Below are 24,372 nucleotides of genomic sequence, written 5' to 3' on the forward strand. Positions count from 1 at the left end.
GGCCTCAAATCTCATCGGTGCTGTCTCACTCTTTAGCCCTGTTTTGCACCTGCATAGTGCTTTACTGCCTTATATGGGGTATTTCCTTATTCTGGAGAAATTGGGCTACAAATTTTGTGGAGCTTTTTTTCTATTACTACTTGTGAAACTAAAAAATGTTTGGTTAGTACCAGCAATTCAGTGTTTAAAATCAATTCTTCCACTTTTACGGCCCACTGTTCAAAAAACATGTGAGGTGTTCTCACTACAGCCCTTGTTACATTCCTTGAGGGGTGTAGTTTCTAAAATGGTGTAGGGTTACTGCTGTTCTTCCACAATGAGGGCTTTGTAAAAGCACATGGCCCCCGACTTCAATTCCAACAAACTTTTCACTCCAAAAGCCCAATGGCACTCCTTCTATTCTGAGCATTGCAGTGCGCCCGCAAAGCACTTTACATCCATATATAGGGTATTTTCTTTCTCGGGCAAAATTGCACTACAAATTTTGGGGGCCTTTTGCCCTATTACCCAATGTGAAAATGAAACATTTGGGGTAACACGATCAATACAGTGCAAAAAAATCAAATTTTTCACTTTTACGGCCCACTGTTCAAAAAAACTGTGAGGCGTAAGTACTCACTGTAACCCTTGTTACATTCCTGGAGGGGTGTAATTTCTAAAATGGTGTCACATGTGGGGGGTTTCTGCTGTCATGGGAGGTTTGTAATCGCACATGGCCCCGACTTCAATTCCAGCAAAATTCTCTCTCCAAAAGTCCATTGGCGCTCCTTCTGTTCTGAAACCTGTAGCGTGCCAGCAGAGCACTAAACATCCACATATGGGGCTTTTCTTAATTGGGAGAAATTGGGCTTCAAATTTTGGGGTCCATTTTCTACTATTACCCCTTGTGAAAAAGAAAAATTTGGGGTAACACCATCATTTTAGTGTTAAAAATCTAATTTTTCATTTTCACGTTCAACTTCAATGCAAGGTTGTCAAATACCTGTGAGGTGTTAAGGCTCACTATACCCCTTGTTACATTCCTTGAGGCATGTATTCTCCCAAATATTTGCCATGTGGGGAGATTTATGCTGTTCTGGCATCCTGGGGACTTGCTAAACGCAACATGCCCCCCAAAAACCATTTCAGCAAAATTCTCTTTCAAAAAGCCACATTTTGCTCATTCTCTTCTAAGCATTGTAGTGCACCAGCAGAGCACTTAATGTCCCCATATGTTGCATTTTCTTAATTGGGAGAAACTGGGCTTTAAATGTTGGGGTCCATTTTCTCCTTTTACCCCTTGTGAAAAAGTTGGGGTAACACCATCATTTTAGTGTTAAAAATCTAATTTTCCATTTTCACGTGCATCTTCAACGCAAAGTCGTCAAACACCAGTCAGGTGTTAAGGCTCACTGTGCCCCTTGTTACGTTCCTTGAGGGGTGTAGTTTCCAAAATAGTATGCCATGTGTTTTTTTTTTTGCTGTTCTGGCACCATGGGGGCTTCCTAAATGCAACATGGCCCCCAAAAACCATGACACCACAGTTGCTCTTTCCTTCTTGAGCCATATTGTGAACCCGCAGAGCACTTTATGTCAACATATGAGGTATTTCCATACTCAAAAGAAATTGGGCTACACATTTTAGCGGCTTTTTCTCCTTATACCACTTTTAAAAATGAAAAAAATGGGGCTACCAAAAACTGTTAGTGTAAAAAAATGCAGATTTTGATTTTTCTCCTCCACATTGCTGCTATTCTTGTGAAACACCTAAAGAGTAAACAAACTTTCTGAATTTCATTTTGAATACTTTGAGGGGCACATTTTCTATAATGGGGTCATTTATGGGGTATTTCTCACAGAAAGGCCCCTCAAATACACTTCAAACTTAACTGGTCCCTGAAAAATTCAGATATTGAAATTTTCGTGAAAATATTCCTCTAATATCTTCAAAAAGTGAAAACATGTCAACTTTCTGATGCCAACATAAAGTAGACATATTGTATTTGTGAATCACTATATAATTTATTTGGAATATCCAATTTCCTTACAAGCAGAGAGTTTCAAAGTTTGAAAAATGCAAAATTTTCAACATTTTCATGAAATTTGGGGATTTTTCACCAAGAAAGGATGCAAGTAACAATAAAAATTTACAACTATGTTAAAGTAGAATATGTCACGAAAAAACCTCTCCGAATCTGAAAGAAAGGTAAAAGTATCCCAGAGTTATTAATATATTAATTTACAGTGGTCAGATGTGCAAAAAAGGGCTGAATCCTTAAGGTGAAAATTAACTGCATGCTTAAAGGGGTACTCCTGTGCTTAGACATCTTATCCCCTATCCAAAGGATAGGGGATAAGATGCCTGATCGCTGGGGTCCCGCCGCTGGGGACCCCCATGATCTTGCACGGCGCACCCCGTTTAAAATCAGTCCCCGAAGGGTGTTCGCTCCGGGTCTGATTACTGTCGATCACGGGGCCGAAGCGTTGTGATGTCAATGCTTCGCCCAGTGTGATGTCACGCCCTCTCCCATAGGCTTGCATTTAGGGGGCGGATCGACAGTAATCAGACCCAGAGCAAACACGCTTCGGGGACTGATTTTAAACGGGGTGCGGCGTGAAGATCACGGGGGTCCCCAGCGGCGGGACCCCCACAAACAGGCATCTTATCCCCTATCCTTTGGATAGGGGATAAGATGTCTAAGCGCCGGAGTACCCCTTTAAGGGGTTAAGTGGTATTCTGATCTGAAGATGGTGTGAATCATTCATTCAGTGGACAACTCAGGATTGGTGGGGGTCCCACTGATTAGCTTGCTATCGCCCATCCTGTGGATAGGAGATAAAATCTTGAGATATGAATACCTCTTTAAATAGTAGTTTGCTGATAGGTGCTTGTTTATATAATTAAAGGGGTACTCCCGTGGAAAACTTTTTTTTTTTTAATCAACTGGTGCCAGAAAGTTAAACAGATTTGTAAATCACTTCTATTAAAAAATCTTAATCCTTCCAGTACTTTTTAGGGGCTGTATTCTAAAGAGAAATCCAAAAAAGAAATGTATTTCCTCTGATGTCATGACCACAGTGCTCTCTGCTGATGTCTGCTGTTCATTTTAGGAACTGTCCAGAGCAGCATATGTTTGCTATGGGGATTTTCTCCTGCTCTGGACAGTTCCTAAAATGGACAGCAGAGGTCAGCAGACAGCACTGTGGTCATGACATCAGAGGGAATACATTTCTTTTTTGGATTTCCCTTTAGTATACAGTCCCTAAAAAGTACTGGAAGGATTAAGATTTTTTTAAGAGAAGTGATTTACAAATCTGTTTAACTTTCTGGCACCAGTTGATAAAAAAAAAAAAAAAAGTTTTCCATGGGTGTACCCCTTTAAAGTGAGTCAGTCTATCAAAAAAAATATATATCTCTTTTTAAATTATTCTATTTGACCAATTTACCACAATATATCCTGTGTATTACCGTAAAGTATTCTCTACATTTTCTTCCCTTTCTTAGAGCTGGTGAGCAGAGTATCCTGACAGTTTATTGCGTATACACTAATGGCACTGCCATAACTCCAGACGAACTAACCAGGTTGGTGCTCCAGAGAATTATTTCTGAATGTAGTCATGATCAGCAAACATATATCTGCATGTTATGTGCCTATGTTTAGAATCAATCAGTAAGGGAACAGTACTTGGAATAGACAAAAATAGAAATGTGCCTGGGTTTGTTTTTGTCTATGACAAGAATAATTTATTCTTGCTAATGAAGGTTAGATTGCCTCAGGTATCTGTTCTGAGACCAGCTGCAATCATGAGTTTTAACCGGCTGAAGCACGTGGCAGTGCGCTTCACTACCCAGTCAGCTGTCCGATGTGGCTGATGTGCTTCATATGGTAATACAATAGGAAGGTAATAATGGTGCTCTATGTCTTATAATATATGGCATTCAAGTCAGGTAGGGTTAATTGTTTTATTTGTATTGGTAGAATAGTATAAATTTGTTAAAAATATCTAGATGCAACAAAGCATAACACAGGGCCCTTGTGTATGGCTGATGAAGCTGGATAGAAGCAGAAATATGAAAAAATTATTGCTTTGTAAAAACTGTGAATGTGTAAAAGCAATAAGAGTAAGGTAAAAATGCAAAGCATAAATTACCACTGGCTGAATATAACTAGTCAGATCACTGTAGTGATGCTATAAAGTTTGGATCAGGTGATCCTGTAATGGTAAAAATACAAGTCCTACAAACAAATGTACCGATCCTGGTTAGGTTAATATGTCCTGTAAATAAATGCAATTCATATAAATTGAATCTTTAGAAGTGACGTGAGATTGGTCCTCAGAGCTGGGGGGGGGGGGGGGGGATATATGTATATATATATATATATATATATATATATATATATATAAAATGGTTTTAACATACAATGGTCATCCTAGAACCAATTAATATTGTAACTTGAGAGACCACTGTATACTGAGACCAATGATACCAGTATACAAAGAGGAATATTATCACCATACATGTTATCATCATACTTTTACTGACCAAATCCTGTATACTGAGACCAATATTACCAATAATACCAGTATACAAGGAGAAATATTATCCCCATACATATTACCTTCATACTATTACTGACCAGATCCTGTATACTGAGAGCAATATTAATAATAATACCAGTATACGATGAGGAATATTATCACCATACATGCTACCATCATATCATTGTAGTCAGTAGGGTTGTAGTCAGTGCAGTCAGTGTAGAACAGCAGTGTCCTGAGCTTAACACTATTCTACAACAAAGTTATACTAGTATCTAATAGTGGAAGCAGGAGCACTTTAAGGCCATGTTCACACTACGGAATTCTCGCGGGCTGATAATCTGTGCTCGCAGGCTCTCTCACCTTCCTTGATTCAGTGGCAGCTCTAGCAGGCAGCGGTCAGTGACGCACACGAGAACAGCACAACAGACAAAAGTGTAGCAAATGTACAGTGAGTACAGCTCTGGAGTATAATACAGGATATAACTCAGGATCAGTACAGGATAAGTAATGTAATGTATGTACACAGTGTGGGAGATTCTCAAAAACTGCTGTAATTTCTGTTCCAGGGATGATAGTCACACCTTTTTTTTTTCTCCTCACATTTTCAAAGGTCTCTTGTGCTGTTTTAAAAATATGTAAATATGTGAAAATTCATTTTCGCTTCACTTTTGTTTTTTTTTCGCGCCAATTTTCTTTTGCAGCCACATTGGATTTTTTTGCACCAAAATTGCCGAGTTTGGTGCCAAAATCTGAAATTTTTGCGCCAGATTTTATATCCAAGAAAATTCTGGCAGAAACATCTCACGAAATATTCCATGGTTACTAGTGCCCAGACAAACAATAACTGTATAAATAAAACAATTCTGAGCTTAAATGTGAGTGTAGGTGCAGTGACCAAGAAAAACATTTATAAAAAAAATACATATTTTTTAATAACATTTTTCAATAATAATTCTTTCTTTTTTTAAATAATTACTTAAATAACACCTTTTCCCAAAAAGACAAAGAAAAAAAAAACTATAAAACTACAACAATTTCTGTGATTTCTACGGAAAAGCTGGTGTGAAAATTTTTGATGTAAACTGGATTCTCACCCTTTTGAAAATATCATGTAAAGCAGACAATATACGTGGACACGCCCACTTTTACAAAACTGACGTGAACAGTGTAAACCGTGGAACAAAGCTCTTTGAAAATGTGGTCGATACTTTTTGCGCCAAAATTTGGTTGCAAAATAGATTTTTTATGTTCCAAAATTCTTTGAGAATCTCCCCCAGTGACTCCACCAGCAGAATAGTGAGTACAGATCTGAAGTATAATACAGGATTTAACTCAGGATCAATACAGGATAAATAATGCAATGTACGTACACAGTGGCCCTCATGTACAAAGACTGGAGTGTCTGTTTTTTTTTTCAGTGTACTCGTCTTTTTTTCCCTTGTGATTTACTAATCTGTCGCATGTGTCGTTTTTTTTGTGTCCACGATATAAAATTCTGTCGCACGGGAATAAAAAGTGTCGCACTGGAAAAATAAAAATTAAACCAAATAAATAAAGTAAAGTTACTCTGCACAAGGATGCAACTTTACATTCATGATTGTTAATGGGTTAACAACCCAAAAGTTTTTAAAAATATATATATATATAAAAAAAAATATATATATATATATAAATTAAAAAAAATCTATTACATAATTTAATCATAAAAGCGTTGAGGGGTTAAAAATGCTTTTAAAGTATAAAACAAGTAATTTAATCATGAACCACAATGGTCAGCTGTCCCTTCCTCAAAAACACTCAATTTTTCCATTTTCACTCGACCCCTGGGCTGTCGGTTTTTCAGAGTTGAGAAATCACACTTTTTTCAGAGTGATTTCACAATTACTCCGAGTGATTTTTCCATTTTGTCGGGTTAACGCCCATTTTTGAGTAAACCACGCCCATTTTGTAGGTTAAATTAAACTCTCCGAGTGTTTTTGAAAATGTAGGTTGTGTGCCTAAATTTTGGGCGCAGTTTTGGTCGCACGCGGGATGCGACCAAATTTTGGGCGCAATAACTAGTGTTGCTCGCGAATATTCGAATATTATTCGCGAATATCGCATATTCGCGAATTCGCGAATTTCGCGAATATAGCGCTATATATTCGTAATTACGAATATTCGTTTTTTTGTTTTTTTTTTTCTTCACAGTACACATCACAGTGATCATCCCTCTCTGCTTCCAGCTTGTGTGGTGTAAAGAAGGCTCTAATACTACTGTATGAGACTGGCGTGCGAAAATTCACATATGCGAAAATTCGCATATACTAATTTTCGCATACGCGAATTTTCACATGTGTTAATTTCGTATACGCGTATTTTCGCATACGCGAAAATAAAACGAGAATATAACGAATATTCGCGAATATATGACGAATATTCGTCCATATATTCGCGAATATTCGCGAATTCGAATATGGCCTATGCCGCTCAACACTAGCAATAACCGAGAAAAAATGTCGGTTCTCCTTTAGTAAATGAGGGCCAGTGACTCCACCAGCAGAATAGTGATTACAGCTTTGGACTGAGTTACCCCTCCAGCCACCTTGAGTAACCTTATTACTTTGTTAACCCCTTAAGGACCAGGCCAATTTAATTTTTTCCTCCTTCTAAAAATCATAATGCACCTACAGACCCATATATGGGCTTGTTTTTTGCGTCACCAATTGTACTTTGTGATGACATCACTTACTTTATAACATAATCTGCGGCGAAACAAAAATAAAACTTATTTGGGGAGTGAAATAAAAAAAAATGCCACTTTGTAAATTTTAGTGGCTTCCGTTTCTACGCAGTGCACTTTTCGGTAAAAAAAAAAAACATTATCTTTATTCTGTAGGTCCATACGGTTACAAGAATACCCAATTTATATAGGTTGTATTTTATTTTACTACAAAAAAAAAATTATAACTACATGTACCAAAATTAGTATGTTTAAATTGTGATCTTCTGACCCCTATAACTTTTTTTTATTTTTCAGCATACGGGGCTATCTAAGGGCTCATTTTTTGCGCCGTGGTCTGTCGTTTTTATCTGTACCATTTTTGTTTTGATGGAACTTTTTGATTGCTTTTTATAAATTTTTTATGGCATATGAAGTGACCAAAAATACACAACTTTTGACTTTGGTATTTTTTTTACGTGTACGCCATAGACCGTGCAGTTTAGCTAACCTGATAGTTCGGACATTTACGCACGAGCGGTACCACATGATTATTTATATTTTTTATCTTCAACTTAAACAGTGGGAAAGGGGGGGATTTATACTTTTATTAGAAAGGGGTTAGTTCACGTTTATGAACTTTTTTTTAACACTTTTTTTTGCCCCCATAGGAGGCTATAACATGCAATCTTTAAATAGCATATACTATTCAATGCTATGCCATAGCGTAGCATTGATCAGTGTTATCAGCGCTCCGCTGAGCTGCTGGGAAACTTTTACTTTTGTTTTAGATGTCTCAATTAACTTTGGCGCGGTGTCTAAAGGGTTAAAGCCAGGCTCGATGGGTGGTGCCTGGCATTAACCCTGGGTCCTGGCTGCTGATATTAGTCAAGACCCGGGTTTCAAACCCCAGTAATGGGACCAGGGCGTACAGGTATGCCCTTGGTCCCCAAGAGGTTTAAATCCCATGAAGTCTAATAATGGTATAATGCAGTGTTTCCCAGCCAGTGTGCCTCCAGTTGTTGCAAAACTACAACTCGCAGCAGCTATTGGCTGTCCAGGCATGCTGGGAGTTGTTGTTTTGCAACAGTAGGAGGCACCCTGGTTGGGATACACGGGTATATTTAGGGTTTTGAGTTCAGAATGAAGGGCCTCAGTCACATTACCCCTTTAGACGTTGTTGTAGCTTGCTGTGGTGGCCTTCTCATTCTATGCTCTGTCACTGTGGCTAAGCCACCGCTCAGTCCTCACAATGGCCTACGTGAGGGGTGGGGATAAAGAAGCTCTTAAACATTTGTTGACTGAACCACCTATCTTGGCGTATCCGGATTATAGTCAACCCTTCCGGCTATATACCAATGGCAGGTTTGAGGTTCCGGGCGCTGTCCTGTCCCAGGTCCAAGAAGGCAAACAGCAGGTGATAGCTTATGCGCGCCGACATCTGCAAGGAATGGAGAAGAACAACTCAAACTGCAGTTCCTTCAAGTTGGAGCTCCTCGCCTTAAGGACTATATGGCTGCCATGCCTTTTACCATCAATACAGACTGCAATCTGTTGGCCCATCTGAATACCGTTAAATTGGGGGCCATTGAACAGCGTTGGGCCTCAAGATTGGCTCGGGTCCGAAAGGGTTCAGGAAGACTTCTACACGTGGAAGACTCTGCAAGACAAAGGTCGAGTCATGGGGATCTTTTGGACTACCTGTTAATGAAAAAGGTGCCAACCCGTCTATGCCGGGCCCAGTATGACTACGAGTTGAAAAGGCTGTGGTGACAGAGGAAACGACTGTGTGTGCACAAGGGACTGTTGTACAGGAATTCTTTGGATCCAGTCTCTGGTGAGTGACTTCATCAGATTCTGGTTCCCTGAAGAGAAGCTGCGATGGTCCTCAATGCCAACCATGATCAGTCAGGACACTTTGGAATCCACAAGACCGAGTCCACTGTCAGACAAAAGTTTTATTGGATTGGGATGCGGAGTGATGTCGAGAAGTGGTGCAGCAAGTGTGCCGTCTGCAACATCACCAAGAACCTACGCAAGGATGCAAGAGCACCCCTCCATCCCATCCAAAGTGAAAGGCCTAATCAGCTGGTCGCGCTAGACCATGTCAAGTTGTCTCCTACCCGGTCTGGATACACTCACACTCTCACCATGGTGGATCACTACTCCAAGTGGGTAGTAGTTGTGCCTGTCAAAGACCTCATGGCCAAAACAGCTGCCCAGATGTTCTACTCTAACTGGGTGCAGAACCTGGGATGTCCGGAGTCAGTCCTCCTCGGGGAACAGCCTTTGAGGCCCAACTGTTCCAAGAATTGTGTCGGTTCCACAACTGCAAGAAACTCCGGACTAAAGCTTACCACCCACAGGGGAATGGATTATGTGAGCGCATCAATCAAGTCTTCATCCACATGCTGCGAGCAGCATCTGTGTCCAAGCATGAAGAGTGGCCCCGGCTGTTGCCAGAATTCTTGGAGATCTATAACAATACCATTCGTTGTTCAACTGGGTACACCCCGTTCTTCCTGATGATGGGTCGACATGGCAACTGCCAAAAGATCGGGCATTTGGACTACGAGTGCCCTTTAACAATTCTCTGCAGGCTTCCCAAGACTGGGTCTAAGACCATCAGAGAAGAATTCAAAAGGAAAAAGAGATTGTTGGTAAAAGAATGGGCGAGCCTCAAGAAAGACAACAAAGAGACTTTAACCGTCATGCCTCTGCCAAGCCTCTACAATTGGGAGACAAGGTTTGTCTGTGGAAGTTCCCAAGGACGCATAAGTTGGACTCCATTTAGGAAACGGAGCCCTACACTATCACTGCAGTGCCCTATCCAGACTCCAATGACTATGAGATTCAGAAGACTGATAATGAACCACAGGTGGTCCATCAAAATCGCATAAAATTGTGCCTTAGAGAAGATCTGCCTGAACCTCCTGCACCTCTTCCAACAGCTGCTAGAACTTTGAGGGAGTATGTACCTGGAGAGAGGATCCACCCATCCATGGATGTCCCTATGTTCTCCCCTCATCAGCTTGCAGTCTTCTGTGCTATGTCATCCCAAGGGTTGGTGCAACCATCCCTAGTTTCTTCACCGGCTCCTGTTCGGCCTCCCATGGCATCAGCTTGTACTCTGGATTCCAGCCCCTCAGTATCACTTTTAAAACTCGTAGATCCAGCTAGTCCAGGAACTATTTCAGTTCTGGAGTTCAGTCTGCAAGAGTGTCCTGCTACTCCAGAAGCACCAAGAGCTCCTGAAGCAGAGAATGTTCCTGAGTTCCAAGAAGTGGTGTTGCGTCGGTCCCAAAGGTCGACACAAGGACAACTGCCAGCCAGATATCTAGACTGACCTAAATAGTGTACAGTGACCCCCCCGACCTACGATCGCCCCGACATATGATGAAATCGACATACGATGGCCTCTCAGAGGCCATCGCATGTCGATGTCAGCATCGACATACAATGCTTTTTTATGTCAGGGCCATCGCATTAAGTGCTACCCGGCAGCGCCAAATGCTTAAGCTGCTGCCGGATAGCAGCTTAATGTTCCCCGTGTGGTGCGGTAAGTATTACTTACCCCTCCACGATGCTCCGGGGTGCCCTCCGGGTCCAGCGCTGGTCTTCCGGCGTCTTCTCGGCCCTCTCCGATGACGTCAATACGCTGCTGCGCACGCCATCCAATAGGAATGGCGTACGCAGCGGCGTAATGACGTCGCTACGCAGGCCCAGTAAGGCCTTGCGGAAGACAGAAGAGGACCGGAGAAGACAGAAGAGGACCGGAGAAGACAGAAGAGGACCAGAGAAGACAGCGGAGAGCCCAGCGGAGGCCCGGGATCACCATCGGGAGCGGCGGGGACACCATCTCGAGTGGAGCACCACTCCACTATGACTGGTCCTTCACCCACGGCATTAAGGAATGTGAAATATGTGTCCCCAGCAGGTTAATTGACCTCATGGGAGCTAGTATAATTGACCTCATGGGAGCTAGTATTCTAGCTCATGGGAGCTAGAATATTTTATATTCTGTAATGGTGTGCCTTTATATGGAACCAAAAGAGAGTAATGCAACTTTTATATATGTGCTGGCTTTCCTAAGGTGCTATATTCAAGGGGAGTCAAATGTGTTGATACTATCAATGATGAATTATTTTTGGAGTGATCTTTGTCTTTAGACCATAACAATACAGTCTGGTGAGAAGTGACCCTTGTGTGTGCTTTTTTACCTAACACTCCCCTTCTTGTACTTCACTGTTTATACTTTTGTTAGGTCATTCTATATCTATGTAACATTACTGCTATATATTCCCTTCTTAATCCCCTGAGGATTCCACTGTGATTGGTGGATAAAACGCGTAGTGAGTTGAGGGTACAATAGGATCCAATAGGGACAGGTTCCTGTGTGGGGCCACCTTTTTCAAGGCATGCAACACTTGCCAAGAAGGGCTGACTAGGGGTCAGATTAGGGTCAGAAACATAGACCTTTTCGAAAGCCATACCCACTGGCCCCATCTGTGAACACCTGTATGCGCAGATTTCTTACCACTATATCTAAATATTTTAATTGTGTGCATTCACTCACTTCGAGTATTTGGGGTCAAATTTATGATCTACATTTTATTTCCTGCTTTAGTAAAAGGTAAGGTTTTTTTTATATGCCTTCCTCATATTGTCATATATACTCTATTCAGTTGGTATGTCTGCATGTTCTTTTAACACAATTTTTATTATAATTCTATATATATGTATTAGCCTCTTCATCTTACGCAAGGGCCCTGGTAAGGTGACAGTAGGTACATTTTTAATACATAATAGTTATTTAATTTATTACACTGTCCTTTTTAAACACTGGATCTAATTTCTTCTTTCAACTCTATGTACCTTTGAGGACTGGTATACATATAATTTATATAGTCTTATATAATATATATACTTCTCTATGTTTATTCTTGGCCTATTTTAGGTGTAGGCAGCACCAGTAACCTTGGGTACATATCCAGTCCTAAGTGAGCTACACAAATTATTGTTTGTACAAATTAAGATATGCTACAGACTATTATACTGACTACTGGAATCACTGGGACCACGCAATATCCTGCCCGGTCTCCCGACTCTTCCCATGCAAAGAGCTGTGTCAACCACTGCACAAAGTGGCGATTGACATGCCATCTTCATGTAGCTCTATGGGAGAGCCGGAGATACAAAAATACAGCACTTCAACTCTTCCATAGAGATGCATGGAGGCTGGGTGCCGACCCCCGCACCATGTATAAGGAGAGCCAGAGTGCCATGCAGGAGATCCCAGCGGTCCTTCAGATAAGGGTTACATTTTCTTAAACTGGAGTGCCCCTTTAAGGAGCATTTGATAAATCCATACTTTGCAGTCTAGTCCAAAAAAGTCTAAACAATTTTAAGAACAAGCATTTAGTAAGTATGTGCCACTATCTTTATTAAGCACAATTATATTCCACCTGAAGAAAAAGAAATAGATATGGCTGTAGACCTGTAATTCTCCTAACCAAATAATAAGCTGTGCGAAGCAAGAATAAAACAAATGCCTTTTTAATGGTGTCCATAGCATTTTTCCCTATTCCAAATAAATATCCCTATATTTTCTATAACAATTATTACACATTGTTGACTTTTTTCATTTGTATCTTTTTATAGCATTATTCAGGCTAACAGTGAAGCTTTGGCCAACCTTTTAAATCTCGGTCTCTATATCATTGTGAGTATAAATCAAATTCATTCAGTGTCGATTACCTGTCATAGTGTAATGTTTTCTTCTTTTCATTTAATGAAGCCTTTTCTTGTGTAAGTTCTTTTACAGTTGGATCAGAGGGTTAGGTCAGTAAATGGCATACTTTTCATCTTGGTAAAGTCTTTTCCCATCTCAAAGAATCCCATTCAGAGGTATACAGGATATTATCAAGCACCTGGCACCCCTTTCCATATCATTTATTAGGATCTGAGGGGGAAATATATTGGCAATAATAACAGTGAAGTCCCATAACAATCTTAGTGCCAGCAAACACAAGAAACACTGTGTAAATAGGCTGGAATTTACTATACCATTTTATAAAAAAAAAAAATGTTTATGCTTTATTAACAGGGATCTGGAGAAATAACAATACAAGATGATAAGAAGACATTTATAGGAATAATTGCTGGACTAGCTGCTTTTGTAGCTCTGATTATTATCATTATGATTTCCACCATAGTCTGCATGAGGAAAAGGTATTTGTACTAGGACTTCATGTTATTTTCTGTACATCACTGTTTTCACTTGTCTTGATGAATCGGATCTGTTGGATTCCTGAGGATTCCAATGAAGTGTAATAGACTTTTTAGACTTTTTTTTTTCTGTTTTGTTTTTGTGTTTTCAAGATAAAATAGGATAATTCTGTCCATCAAAGAGCAATGCAGACCTGACAGGGCAGGGATACCAGGAAGAATATAGCTAATTATGAAAAGGGCAAATGGAAACACTTTTTTTTTTCTAATTATTCTCACATTTTTTTTTCTGTTTTCATGATGTGATTACGGGGGCCACTTGTCTTATCTAAGCTGCTCCTCTTACCTGTAAGCAGTGGTTGCTTTATGGCAGGCAAATAGACAAAAGAAACATCAGTCAAAAAAGACTCCCTCGCTTTTGAAATGTTCCTGTCATTATGAAAAACTTTTGACATGTCCTAGCAACATGTCAAACGTTCTGATCGATGGGGTGAGTGTTCAGACCTTCGCCGATCAGGAGAATGAGCCACGAGAAATCTGCACTGCTGCCCACTTCTTTCCCTGCCTCTCCCCCTGCCTGTGTCACATGGTCAAGACACTCATAGACTTACATGGCAAGTTGGTCTCAATCGCATGACATGGAGCCAGGAGAGAACGCACTGAGTGAAAACTTCTCCTGGCTTATTCTCCTGATCGATGGAGGTCTGAACACTCAGACACCCGCCAATGCAAATGTGGTGTCCCGGTACCGTATTGCATACCGTACCTTGGTTAGGGGTCCCCAAGAGTTCCTAGGAACTGTGGAGGTCCGCTTCTTTAGTCATCCCCTAGTCACCCCTCATCTAGTTAATGTTTTATTAAATTACATGTAAATGCTGTATATAATGTGTATGCTTACCTTCATAGCGTCGCAGGACCTTAGGTCATGTGATTCGGGTTAGTACTCTATGGTAGGTAAAAGGACCTTTGGAGGTTCATGGGTCATGTGATTACCCATAACACTTTGTAAAGCTGATTGACAGATGGTCTGGACCAATCCTAAAACGGCCAGCCCCTGCCCATATAAGGGAGCTGCAGCCAATAGTCGCTCTCTTTGGTTCCGGATTGTTGGAGAGTCAAGATCTGCACAACTTACAACTACAAATACTGGGCCAAAGCCTGACAGCCTTGGCCTGTAGCTAAACAGTGAGTTCTTACAACTTCCCCGCTTATGCTAGCGAGACCTCTGGACCTAAATATACCCCTAAATCCAGTGGATCTATGCTTACAAAATCCTACTAATCTAAAGAACTTACAAAAGTCCCAACCATACGTCAATCTCAGCTGCGCTGTACATAGACTTTGCTATAAGGACTGTTCCTGTTATCCCATGTTACAGAAAATCTTCAGTAAAGTTTCCGAAAGTTTTCAGCAAAGCTCTGGTTGTGAACATTGCATTTATTCTACACCTCCCTATCAATTTTGGGAAGGGTGGCGATAGACCAAGCATCACAGTATTAACCCTCACCCTAGCGTCACGACTGACAGAGTTAATTATACCCGTGATATACCTCACAGCAACACCCCAACTGCCGTACCCCAACTGCCCCCCCAAGGCACCACACAAACTTTTAACATGTCGCTGGGACATGTCAAAAGTCTTTCCTAATGAGAGTGCCCATTTAATAGAGTGTGTTGCTTTGGTATTCTATGTGACATGTGCAGACAGTTGGAGGAGGTGAGCTGTCCCCAGAAAGGGCCATCTGCATCTATACATGGCAGTTGTGAGTTATTGGTGAGATGGGCAGAATTGGTCTGAACATGTAACTATGTATTCTGTGTCAGGCACAATTAGGGGAGATTTATCAAAACCTGTGTAGAGGAAAAGTTGCCCAGTTGCACATAGAAAACAATCAGATCACTTCTATCATTTTTAACAAGGCCTCTGCAAAATGAAGGAAGAAGTCTGATTGGTTGCTATAGGCAACTGGACCACTTTTTCTTTGCACTGGTTTTGATGAATCTTCCACAATAATCTTTTTAAAAGACAAAAAGAAAAAAGGACACGCGCCCCTAGTGTAATACTTCAAAAAACTTTGGGGTAAGGGAAGGGGTTGGTATTCCACTTACCAGATGGTGTTGCGCTATGGGCACAACACCTAGATGAGCTCGAGTGATGATGCAGTGTGCTGAATGCAGCCTGGATCCTCCGGTATCAGCGTGGCTGGCCGGCTTGCAGAGATATCAGGAACAGGAAAGGGGAAAAAAGATCCTCAATAGGCGCAATGGACAGCAGTGAAGGAGAATTCAATGGTCATCCATCATTGATATAAAGATATTTATTGAGCACACAATGGCAACGCGTTTCTTGCCCGGATCGGGCACTTCCTCAGGCACTTCCTGAGGAAGTGCCCGATCCGGGCAAGAAACGCGTTGCCATTGTGTGCTCAATAAATATCTTTATATCAATGATGGATGACCATTGAATTCTCCTTCACTGCTGTCCATTGCGCCTATTGAGGATCTTTTTTCCCCTTTCCTGTTCACAATAATCTTTTTGTCATGTTAGGGTTAATATTGCCCTTAAATAAGGCTGTATAGTATTATGACAAATCTGCGTAAAATATGCTTTTTCCTGTTTGATTTAACAGCCATGCACGAAAGATACGAGCTATTAAAGCTTCAAAAGTTGCAAAGTCCTTACCTGGGGGATTTACACAGGAAGTAGAAGCCATACCTGGGACCAATAAGTTTAATGCGGAAGGGTGAGTAAACTAAAGGAACATTGCTGTTAGTTGTAAGTGCAGAATGTCATGTTTCATGTGTTAATGAACTCTGGTAAAATGAAAGCTGAGCTGTGATTGGTTGTTGTGAGAATATAACACAGTTTCTGTTCTTAGATAGACTGGTTAGTGAGAGCCAGAATAGATGAAGCGAAATCTGCCACCAATATAAAAAAAAATTAAAATTAACAATAGGACTGGTACAGTACTGGGACCTATAGTCCTTATCCAGTGGGTACTCAGTTTCCCGAGGCCTTTTAACAATCTCACAATGAGATCTTGATATGAAGCCACATATCTTGTGAATAAATGAAAGTTTTGGACTGTCACAGTGACTGGAGCACCCTTGATGATGATCTCTGCTCCAGTCCCTGTGGCTGCAGTGTAGTCGGAGCATCATCAACAGAGAAAGAAAAGCATCATCAGGAGAAGTAAGCAGGGGCAGACTGGAGCACTGGTACTTGATTGGGCAAGGGGAGTATGATCTGTGTTGTTGTTTCATACCCTCACGCTGGGGGGAATTTATCAAAACCTGTGCAGAGGAAAAGTGGAGCAGTTTCTCATAGCTACCGGAGTGCTTCCTTTATTTTTTAGAGGCCTTTTTAAAAATTAAATAAGCAATATGATTGGTTGTTATTGGCAACTGCACTGGTAATTTAGTATATTTCCCCCACAGTATTAAATCGTAATAACCCTTAAGGCTAGAAACAGACACAGCATTTTCTTTAAAAAAAAAAAAGCCCAAAAAGAAAAAGCCATACACCATTTTGTGCCAAAAATAAATAAAATGTCAGGCCCACATGGTTTTTATTAAGTCACACTATTTAAAAAAAAATGCCACAAAAACTGTTTCGTGGAGGAGAAACGTTAGGGGTTGGTTTTTTGCCCTTTTTTAAAAAAAATTTTAAGGCCAACAAAACACGAAGAAAAAGTTGTTTGTTGCCCATTGGCTAAAGCTGGCTGCATTTTTAAAGTAAATCTGTCATCAGTGTCACCTGCACCAACCTGTCGGTAGAGACAGGTAGTTCAAATGACACTGATGACAACTAATCTTAACTGGTCCCGTTTTGTGCTGTGGTTCTCTTGCAATTTTATGCCATATCTTCCGTTCCGGGGCCGACTTGGTTCATGGGTGGATCTTAGTGACGTCACCGCTTCTGTTCTCTGCTGGGCCCCGCTAATATCAGATAGCAGTGGTGACATCACTAAGCTACGCCCATGCTCCAAGTTGGTGCCGGAACAAAAATATGGCGGAAGATTGTGGGAGAATCACCGCCTGGAATAAAACCAGGTTGGATGTCATCAGTGTCAATGTCAAGTATGGATGTCATCAGTGTCACCTCCACTACCTGTCTGTACTGACAGGTTAGTGCAGGTGACACTGATGACAGATCCTCTTTAAGGAGTTTAAGCGTTTTTGTCACTTCATGTATCTTTTGACATGTTGTCCAGATGTCAAAAGTTTAGATCACATCGGGTCTCAGACCTAAGACCACCTGTGATCATGAATTATAAGCGGCTTCACTCTCCAGCTGGCCGATCCAACTGACTATAATGGAGTGCATCAGTAGGATCAGCAGCTGGCCAGTGAGTAAATTGCATTATCACACGCTTCAGCTGGTTATAACTCCCCCTCACAGTGGGTCTCAGGACTAAGACCCTATGTGCGCTAAAGTTTTGACATGCCTGAAAAAAATTGTGTGACAGCAATGCATTAATGACATTTCTGTAAAAAAAAAAATAATAATAATAAATGGGTTAAAATATTAAATGGGTATTCCAGGGATAATGTTCTTGTATATTTGTGCTCAGACAAGTGTTGATAAGTAAAAAATCCTATACTTATTTTACTGTCTCCACCTGCTGTGCAACATTTCTGTGGTTCAAGTTGAATTGCCCAAACGGCCAGTCAGTGGCTAAGGTGGAACACTACTGTGTATTTGGAAAACCATATAGATGGGCCACATTTCAAAACTGTGCTCAAAGTTTTGACATATGATCCTTTTAAATTAATCCTGTCATGACATCTTGAAACCTGTACCAACAATTTGTGATTTCTGGTAAAAACAGAAAATTTACACTTTTGCAAGGGATAGTGGAAAATGGTTTTCCTGTATATATATATTATAACAGTGCTCCTGCAGATAAGAGGGTTGTGATAAATCTTTATAAGAAATGGTGTATTAAATAATTAATCTCACTGTATTATGTTTTAGTATATTAGCTATTTCATAATTCATATCATGAACTTTACTGTAGAGCCAATCCTATTCTGAATATTGAGCTGGACCTGGGTCTAGATATGTCAAGTTCTAGCAGTGACAGTGCCAGGTAAGGACTAAAGCTTTTTATCTATGCAACACTTTCTGCTAATTTATATAGGAAGTTATTGAATGGAACATATTACTATTCATGTAAAATATGTTTGTATTAAGGGAAGGTTTATTCAACTTTCAGTTATACACTGCCAGTATATGTTGGGATGCCCTCAATATATACAATGGGGTAAAAAAAAGGATTTAGTCAGCCACCAATTGTGCAAGTTCTCCTACTTAATAAGATGAGAGAGGCCTATAATTTTAATCATAAGTATACCTCCACTATGAGAGACATAAAGAGAAAAAATCCACTAAATCACATTGTCCGGTTTTTAAAGAATTTATTTGCTAATTATGGTGGAAAATAAGTATTTGGTCAATAACAAAAGTTAATCTCAATACTTTGTTATATACCCTTTGTTATCAATGACAGAGGTCAAACGTTTCCTGTAAGTCTTCACACACTGTTGCTGGTAAACACACTGTTGTTCCAAACACAATGAGTTGAGTCTTTACCAAAAAGTTCTACTTTGGTTTCATCTGACATATGACATTCTCCCAATAATCTTCTGGATCATCCAAATGCTCTCTAGCAAACTTCAGACGGGCCCGGACATGTACTGGCTTAAGCAGGAGGACATGTCTGGCACTGCATGATTTGAGTCCCTGGCAGCATAGTGTGTTACTGATGGTAGCCTTTGTTACTTTGGTCCCAGCTCTCTGCAGGTCATTCACTAGGTCCCCTCGTGTGGTTCTGGGATTTTTGCTCACCGTTCTTGTGATCATTTTGACACCACGGGGTGAGATCTTGCGTGGAGCCCCAAATTGAGGGAGATTATCAGTGGTCTTGTATGTCTTCCATTTTCTAATAATTGCTCCCACAGTTGATTTTGTCACACCAAGCTGCTTGCCTATTGCAGATTCAGTCTTCCCAGCCTGGAGTCGGTTTACAATTTTGTTTCTGGTGTCCTTCGACAGCTCTTTGGTCTTGGCCATAGTGGAGTTTGGAGTGTGACTGTTTGAGGTTGTGGACAGGTGTGTTTTATACTGATAACAAGTTCAAACAGGTGCCATTAATACAGGTAACGAGTGGAGGACAGAGGAGACTCTTAAAGAAGTTAGGCTGGGTTCACCTCACGTTTTTTCCCCATACGGGAGCGTATACGGCAGGGGGAGCTAAAAACTTGCTCTCCCATATCCCTGTGTATGCGGTCCTGTATGTAATTCATTTCAATGAGCGGAGTGGACCGGTTGGCTCATTTTTCCCTGTATGTGATTTTCTACCGGACCTAAAACAGTGGTTGACTATGGTTTTAGGTACGGTAGAAAACCGGTCGGCTCATTGAAATGAAGTACATACGGGACCGCATACACAGGGATACGGGAGTGCAAGTTTTTAGCTCCCTCTGCTGTATGCGCTCCCGTATGGGAAAAAATGTGATGTGAACCCAGCTTTACAGACCTGTGAGAGCCAGAAATCTTGCTTGTTTGTAGGTGACCAAATACTTTTTTTCCACCATAATTTGCACATAAATTCTTAAAAAATCCGACAATGTGATTGTATGGATTTTTTTCTCATTATGTCTCTCATAGTTGAGGTATACCTATGATGAAAATTACAGGCATCTCTCATCTTTTTAAGTATCTTTTCAGAATCCTAATGAAATCAGCGGGACTCTGTTGCTGCAGAATTTCAATTTGAAATTCTGGTCGGAAATTCTGGCTTATGAACATAGCCTTTAGGGTATGCTCACGCTGAGGAATTGGAGTGGAATTGGAGAGGAATAATTTTGGTCAGGAAGATCTAGATTTTTGTAATTTTCTCACGTGGAATTCGTGCTGAATTAATCTGAAATTTCCGCACAGAATTCCCACGCTTAGCTATTTTTGTCAGTGAAATTTTTTTTATCCCATTGACTTCAATATGCTTTTAGCTGCGGATTCTGTCTGAAGAATGAACATGTTCAGTCCTCATGTGGAATAGAATTCAGCATCAGAATTCTGCTAGCAGAAATTCCTCACTGTGAATACTGCTGCAGAAAGTCCATTGGAGTCAATGAAACTTTCATAAAAGGATAAATTGGAGAGGAATAAGTGAGCAGAATTACTCAGGTAAATTCCCTTTGATGTTTAAATATTTTCAGCTTTGCTGGATAAATATGCTGATCGGTGGTGGTGGGGGTGTTGTTGTCAAGGAGGTTTTTTTTTTTAACTTAAAACTCTTAAAACTCAAGGTTCCTAGCAAGAAATTTTCAGTTATGAATTTCTCACAGAAAGGTGTAGGGAAGTAAACATTAAAGGGATACTGGTCAGAATATTCTATAGATTTGTAATTTAATTTTATTAAAAATCTTAAGCCTGTATGCTCCAAAAAGTTGTGTAGATCTTTCCAACCTGACCACAGTGCTCTCTGCTGCCACCTCTGTCCGTTTCAGGAACTGTCCAGAGCAAGCGCAAAACCCCATATCAAACCTCTCTTGCTCTGGACAGTTCCTGACATGTACAGAGGTGTAGGTAGAGAGCACTTCACAACTTTCTTTGGAGCATACAGCAGCTGATAAGTACTGGAAAAATGTATGTTATTTAATAGAAGTAATTTACAAATCTGTATAATTTTGTGGCAACAGTTAACTCAAAAACATTAGTTTCCTCTGGAGATTCCCTTTAACATGCACTGGTGGACTATGCATCGTGGAATTTTCTTGAGAAAATGTCATTTATTTTGTTACTACATTTTGTTCTTACTGAAAATGTAATGCCTACATTTATGTTTAACAGTGTAAATTCTGATTATAACAATATACTGGAAAAGAAGGTAAGTGGAAATACATTAAAACAACATTTATCATTTTTTTTCTTTCTATTTTATTTTGTGCCCACGTATTATAACATTTCCCAATTTTCCTATCTTTATTTTTGTTGCTTTTTCTTTCAGTTGTAACAGTAACAACTCTTAGTTTTCCATTAGCATAGCTATTTGATAGCTTGTTTATGAGGAATAGGAAGAACTTTTTAAAGGCGTCCTTCATTTTACCACATGACATGATGCATAATGCTTTTTGCTCCATGTTTTTTTTAAATGTAAGGTGACCATAAATTTGCAACTTTGGCATTTGGAAATATTTTTTTCATTTATGGAGCTCACAATGTAGGAGCTCACTTACCCACCTTGGTTCTGATCTGGCTACATACAGGAACGAGGGTGGTATGTGAGGCTCTGTTTACATGTGCATTTTAAGCCTGCCTTTTTATTTAAATAATAAAGGCATTTAAAAAAATGTATAATGTGAACAGACCCTTTCTGGCACTGTTTCCCAAATAGAGAGCATCCAGCTGTTGTAGAACGGGTTGTAGTTGTGCAATAGCTGGAGGCTCCCTGTTTGGGAAACACTGCAAAAAATATATAAAAAAAATTATACATGTGGTTGCCCAGTACAGGAGTTGCACTCCTGTACCCTAGCTGCCCTGTCCGGCTGACTCAATACAGTGACACCTGACCTCCCCCCCTACACTTGTGTTCTACCTTCTCCCTTAAATGCCTGTTATACCATGTAATGTACATAAAATGTGTTATACCTTTAAGACCTGTTGTCATGTGATTGTAACCCGGTGAGGCACCAGTGACCATGTGACCTAAGGGTGACTTATGGGACCCCACCAGAGTCTCCCCCATATAAGCACTGCGTGGAGCCTCCTCACTCTCTAAGTCTTTTCTGATTTGCAATATGGTCAAGTCCTAGGTGTGTGTCTGGAGTCCTAAAGAGGCCTAAAGCCTACCATGCATCTACCATGGATCCTAAAGTCCAGTATCCCACAGGTCAAGTCAAAGCCTGGTAAGCTACAGAAGGATTGAAGTCAATCATAGTCTGTCATAGTCAAGTCAGTCCAAGTCATCCTGTCTCAAGTCAGCGTGGCCTGCATCCAAATTGTCCAAGTCCACTTTAAGTCCCAGCAAGCCCTAAGGTCTCTGAAGTCACTGGTCACTAGCCAAATTGTATAGACTGTTACATCTGTCTGACTCAGTAAAGCTGCCGTTGTTCCATAGCTTGGCGTCGGAGTCATTATTTTTCCCCGTGCCTAGCCCAGGATCCAGCGGTATTACTTCGGGTGGTGTAGAGGATGAAACACGCCCTGGCATCATGTACACTAGGGGTTAATACCGTCTGCCCCGAGGGTGATTCCATCTGCCCTCATCACACCCTCATCACAACTTTTGGCATCCTACGAACAGGATACGGGTGTGCGCCTTATGCCTATAGTACCCCCCCAGTCTGAACTGTGTCCAGTATTGTCAGAAAATCACATGCCGATGCAAATTAAATTTGTGCCAGAAAGTGTACGGGACTATGCCAGTGAAAAGTATTTAATCCGAGGTGCTTGTGAAATAGAGGGGGAGGTGAAGAAAAGACTGTTATCTGCCATTGTGAATCTGTGCCTACCATTTGCAAAATCAGGTCTGAAGCTATGCCATGTTATAAAGTGTTGCCTGTACTTGCAAGGGTTAAAGATGTGTCGCGGAAATGTCCCGTGCTGGTCAGCATCCCGCCCCTGGGTGTGGAAACCATGTTGCTGTATTAATACCTAAGTGGAACTGTAAAGATCCGGGGGAGCAGAAGTCAGTGCTGCACTGCTGATGCACTTCCGGCCGGCAGCCATTTTCCTGAAACCCAGCATAAAAGGAGCAGCACCGCCAGATCCTCTCCGTTTGCCGGAAGTCTGCAAGTGGAGCAACATGGTGGAATAGGCAAGCACGAGGTCGTATAGTCCCAAGATGGCGCCGGAGGCCCAGAAAGTTGCAGCGGCACAAATGTTTTAGGAGCTGGCAGATCGTCTACAGTATATCTCCATCGGGGCCGAAGAGGCCTGCTACCAAGTCTCGCTGTCCGAGGACGATGGGGACTGGCCAGCAACCCCAACGGAGGGAATGCCGGCATCTTCCAGAGGATCATCGCCGGTGAGGCTGTCCACTCACCACTGGACCTGGGGATCCTGGGATGAAATCCATACAGAGGAGTCAGAAGTGAATACCCTGGCTGAGGCTGCTTTCTCTACTCCTCCTTCTACCCCTAGCCCAGAGGAAACCCCCAGGTCCAAAAGTCTGCTGTACGTGCCTGGTAACCGCCGTTACCCAGGTGGTTATTTGGTGATGATTCCAGACTAATCCAGTACAAGAGGGAGCACCTACTTCCCCTGCCAGGAAAGTCCCATCCCCAGTTCCGATGACCCAGTTCGAGAGGGCTAGGAAAGAAATCCCAGGTGGCCGAAATTGTAGAAGAGAAGAAAAAGAAGGAGCGCTCCATGGTGTAATATCGCCAAATCAATGTAAGACACTAGGTGGAAAATAGCGCTTACCAAAACAAGTTGTGCATGGGCCAGCACAACTTGGGTGAGAGTATGTGACAGTGGTCCACTGCTGCCGTTCCACCAGTGTAGCAATGCAAAACAAAAACCTCCAAGGAACATGGAGTTCAGGCGCTGAAGGACCAGACAGGGTAGAAGCGGTAAAACATTTATTCCCAGGGTGCAACGTGTTTCCCGCATGTGTGCTTCATCAGGCATCAAAAATTGTAGAAGGACTGAGGGCACAAAGAATGAAAGAATATGGCCCAAAGCTGTTGCCATATGAGGTGCGACAGGCGCAGCAGAAGACACAAAAGCATTAGAGGCCCTGTACATCAGAAAGTTGGACCATCCCCGAGAGGGAGAGCCACCCCTGGAACACCGCAGAGCCACAGTTGTAAAATTTGACAAAGTGCGGGGGTTTGGCACCCTCATGGACTGTCGTCATGGTGGGACCATCTTGGTCAATCATCGGGCAGTGCAGAGAGACTATCTTCCC

At 41.3% G+C, this 24,372-nt stretch overlaps 1 protein-coding gene across 6 annotated transcripts in view; it reads left to right on the plus strand.

Annotated features, from left to right (window-relative positions):
* Positions 1-24,372, plus strand: part of CDHR2 (cadherin related family member 2) — a 231,215-nt gene that overhangs the window by 199,655 nt on the left and 7,188 nt on the right. For all 6 annotated transcript variants that reach the window (XM_056574710.1, XM_056574708.1, XM_056574711.1 and 3 more), the window contains exons 26-31: positions 3,485-3,562; positions 12,887-12,947; positions 13,332-13,456; positions 16,084-16,197; positions 18,475-18,546; positions 21,312-21,348. In XM_056574710.1, coding sequence (XP_056430685.1) covers positions 3,485-3,562; positions 12,887-12,947; positions 13,332-13,456; positions 16,084-16,197; positions 18,475-18,546; positions 21,312-21,348 — 487 coding nt within the window. The remainder of the gene's footprint in view (positions 1-3,484; positions 3,563-12,886; positions 12,948-13,331; positions 13,457-16,083; positions 16,198-18,474; positions 18,547-21,311; positions 21,349-24,372) is intronic.

Source organism: Hyla sarda, chromosome 4 (genome assembly GCF_029499605.1).
Source record: "Hyla sarda isolate aHylSar1 chromosome 4, aHylSar1.hap1, whole genome shotgun sequence".
In the NCBI taxonomy this organism is placed as follows: domain Eukaryota; kingdom Metazoa; phylum Chordata; class Amphibia; order Anura; family Hylidae; genus Hyla; species Hyla sarda.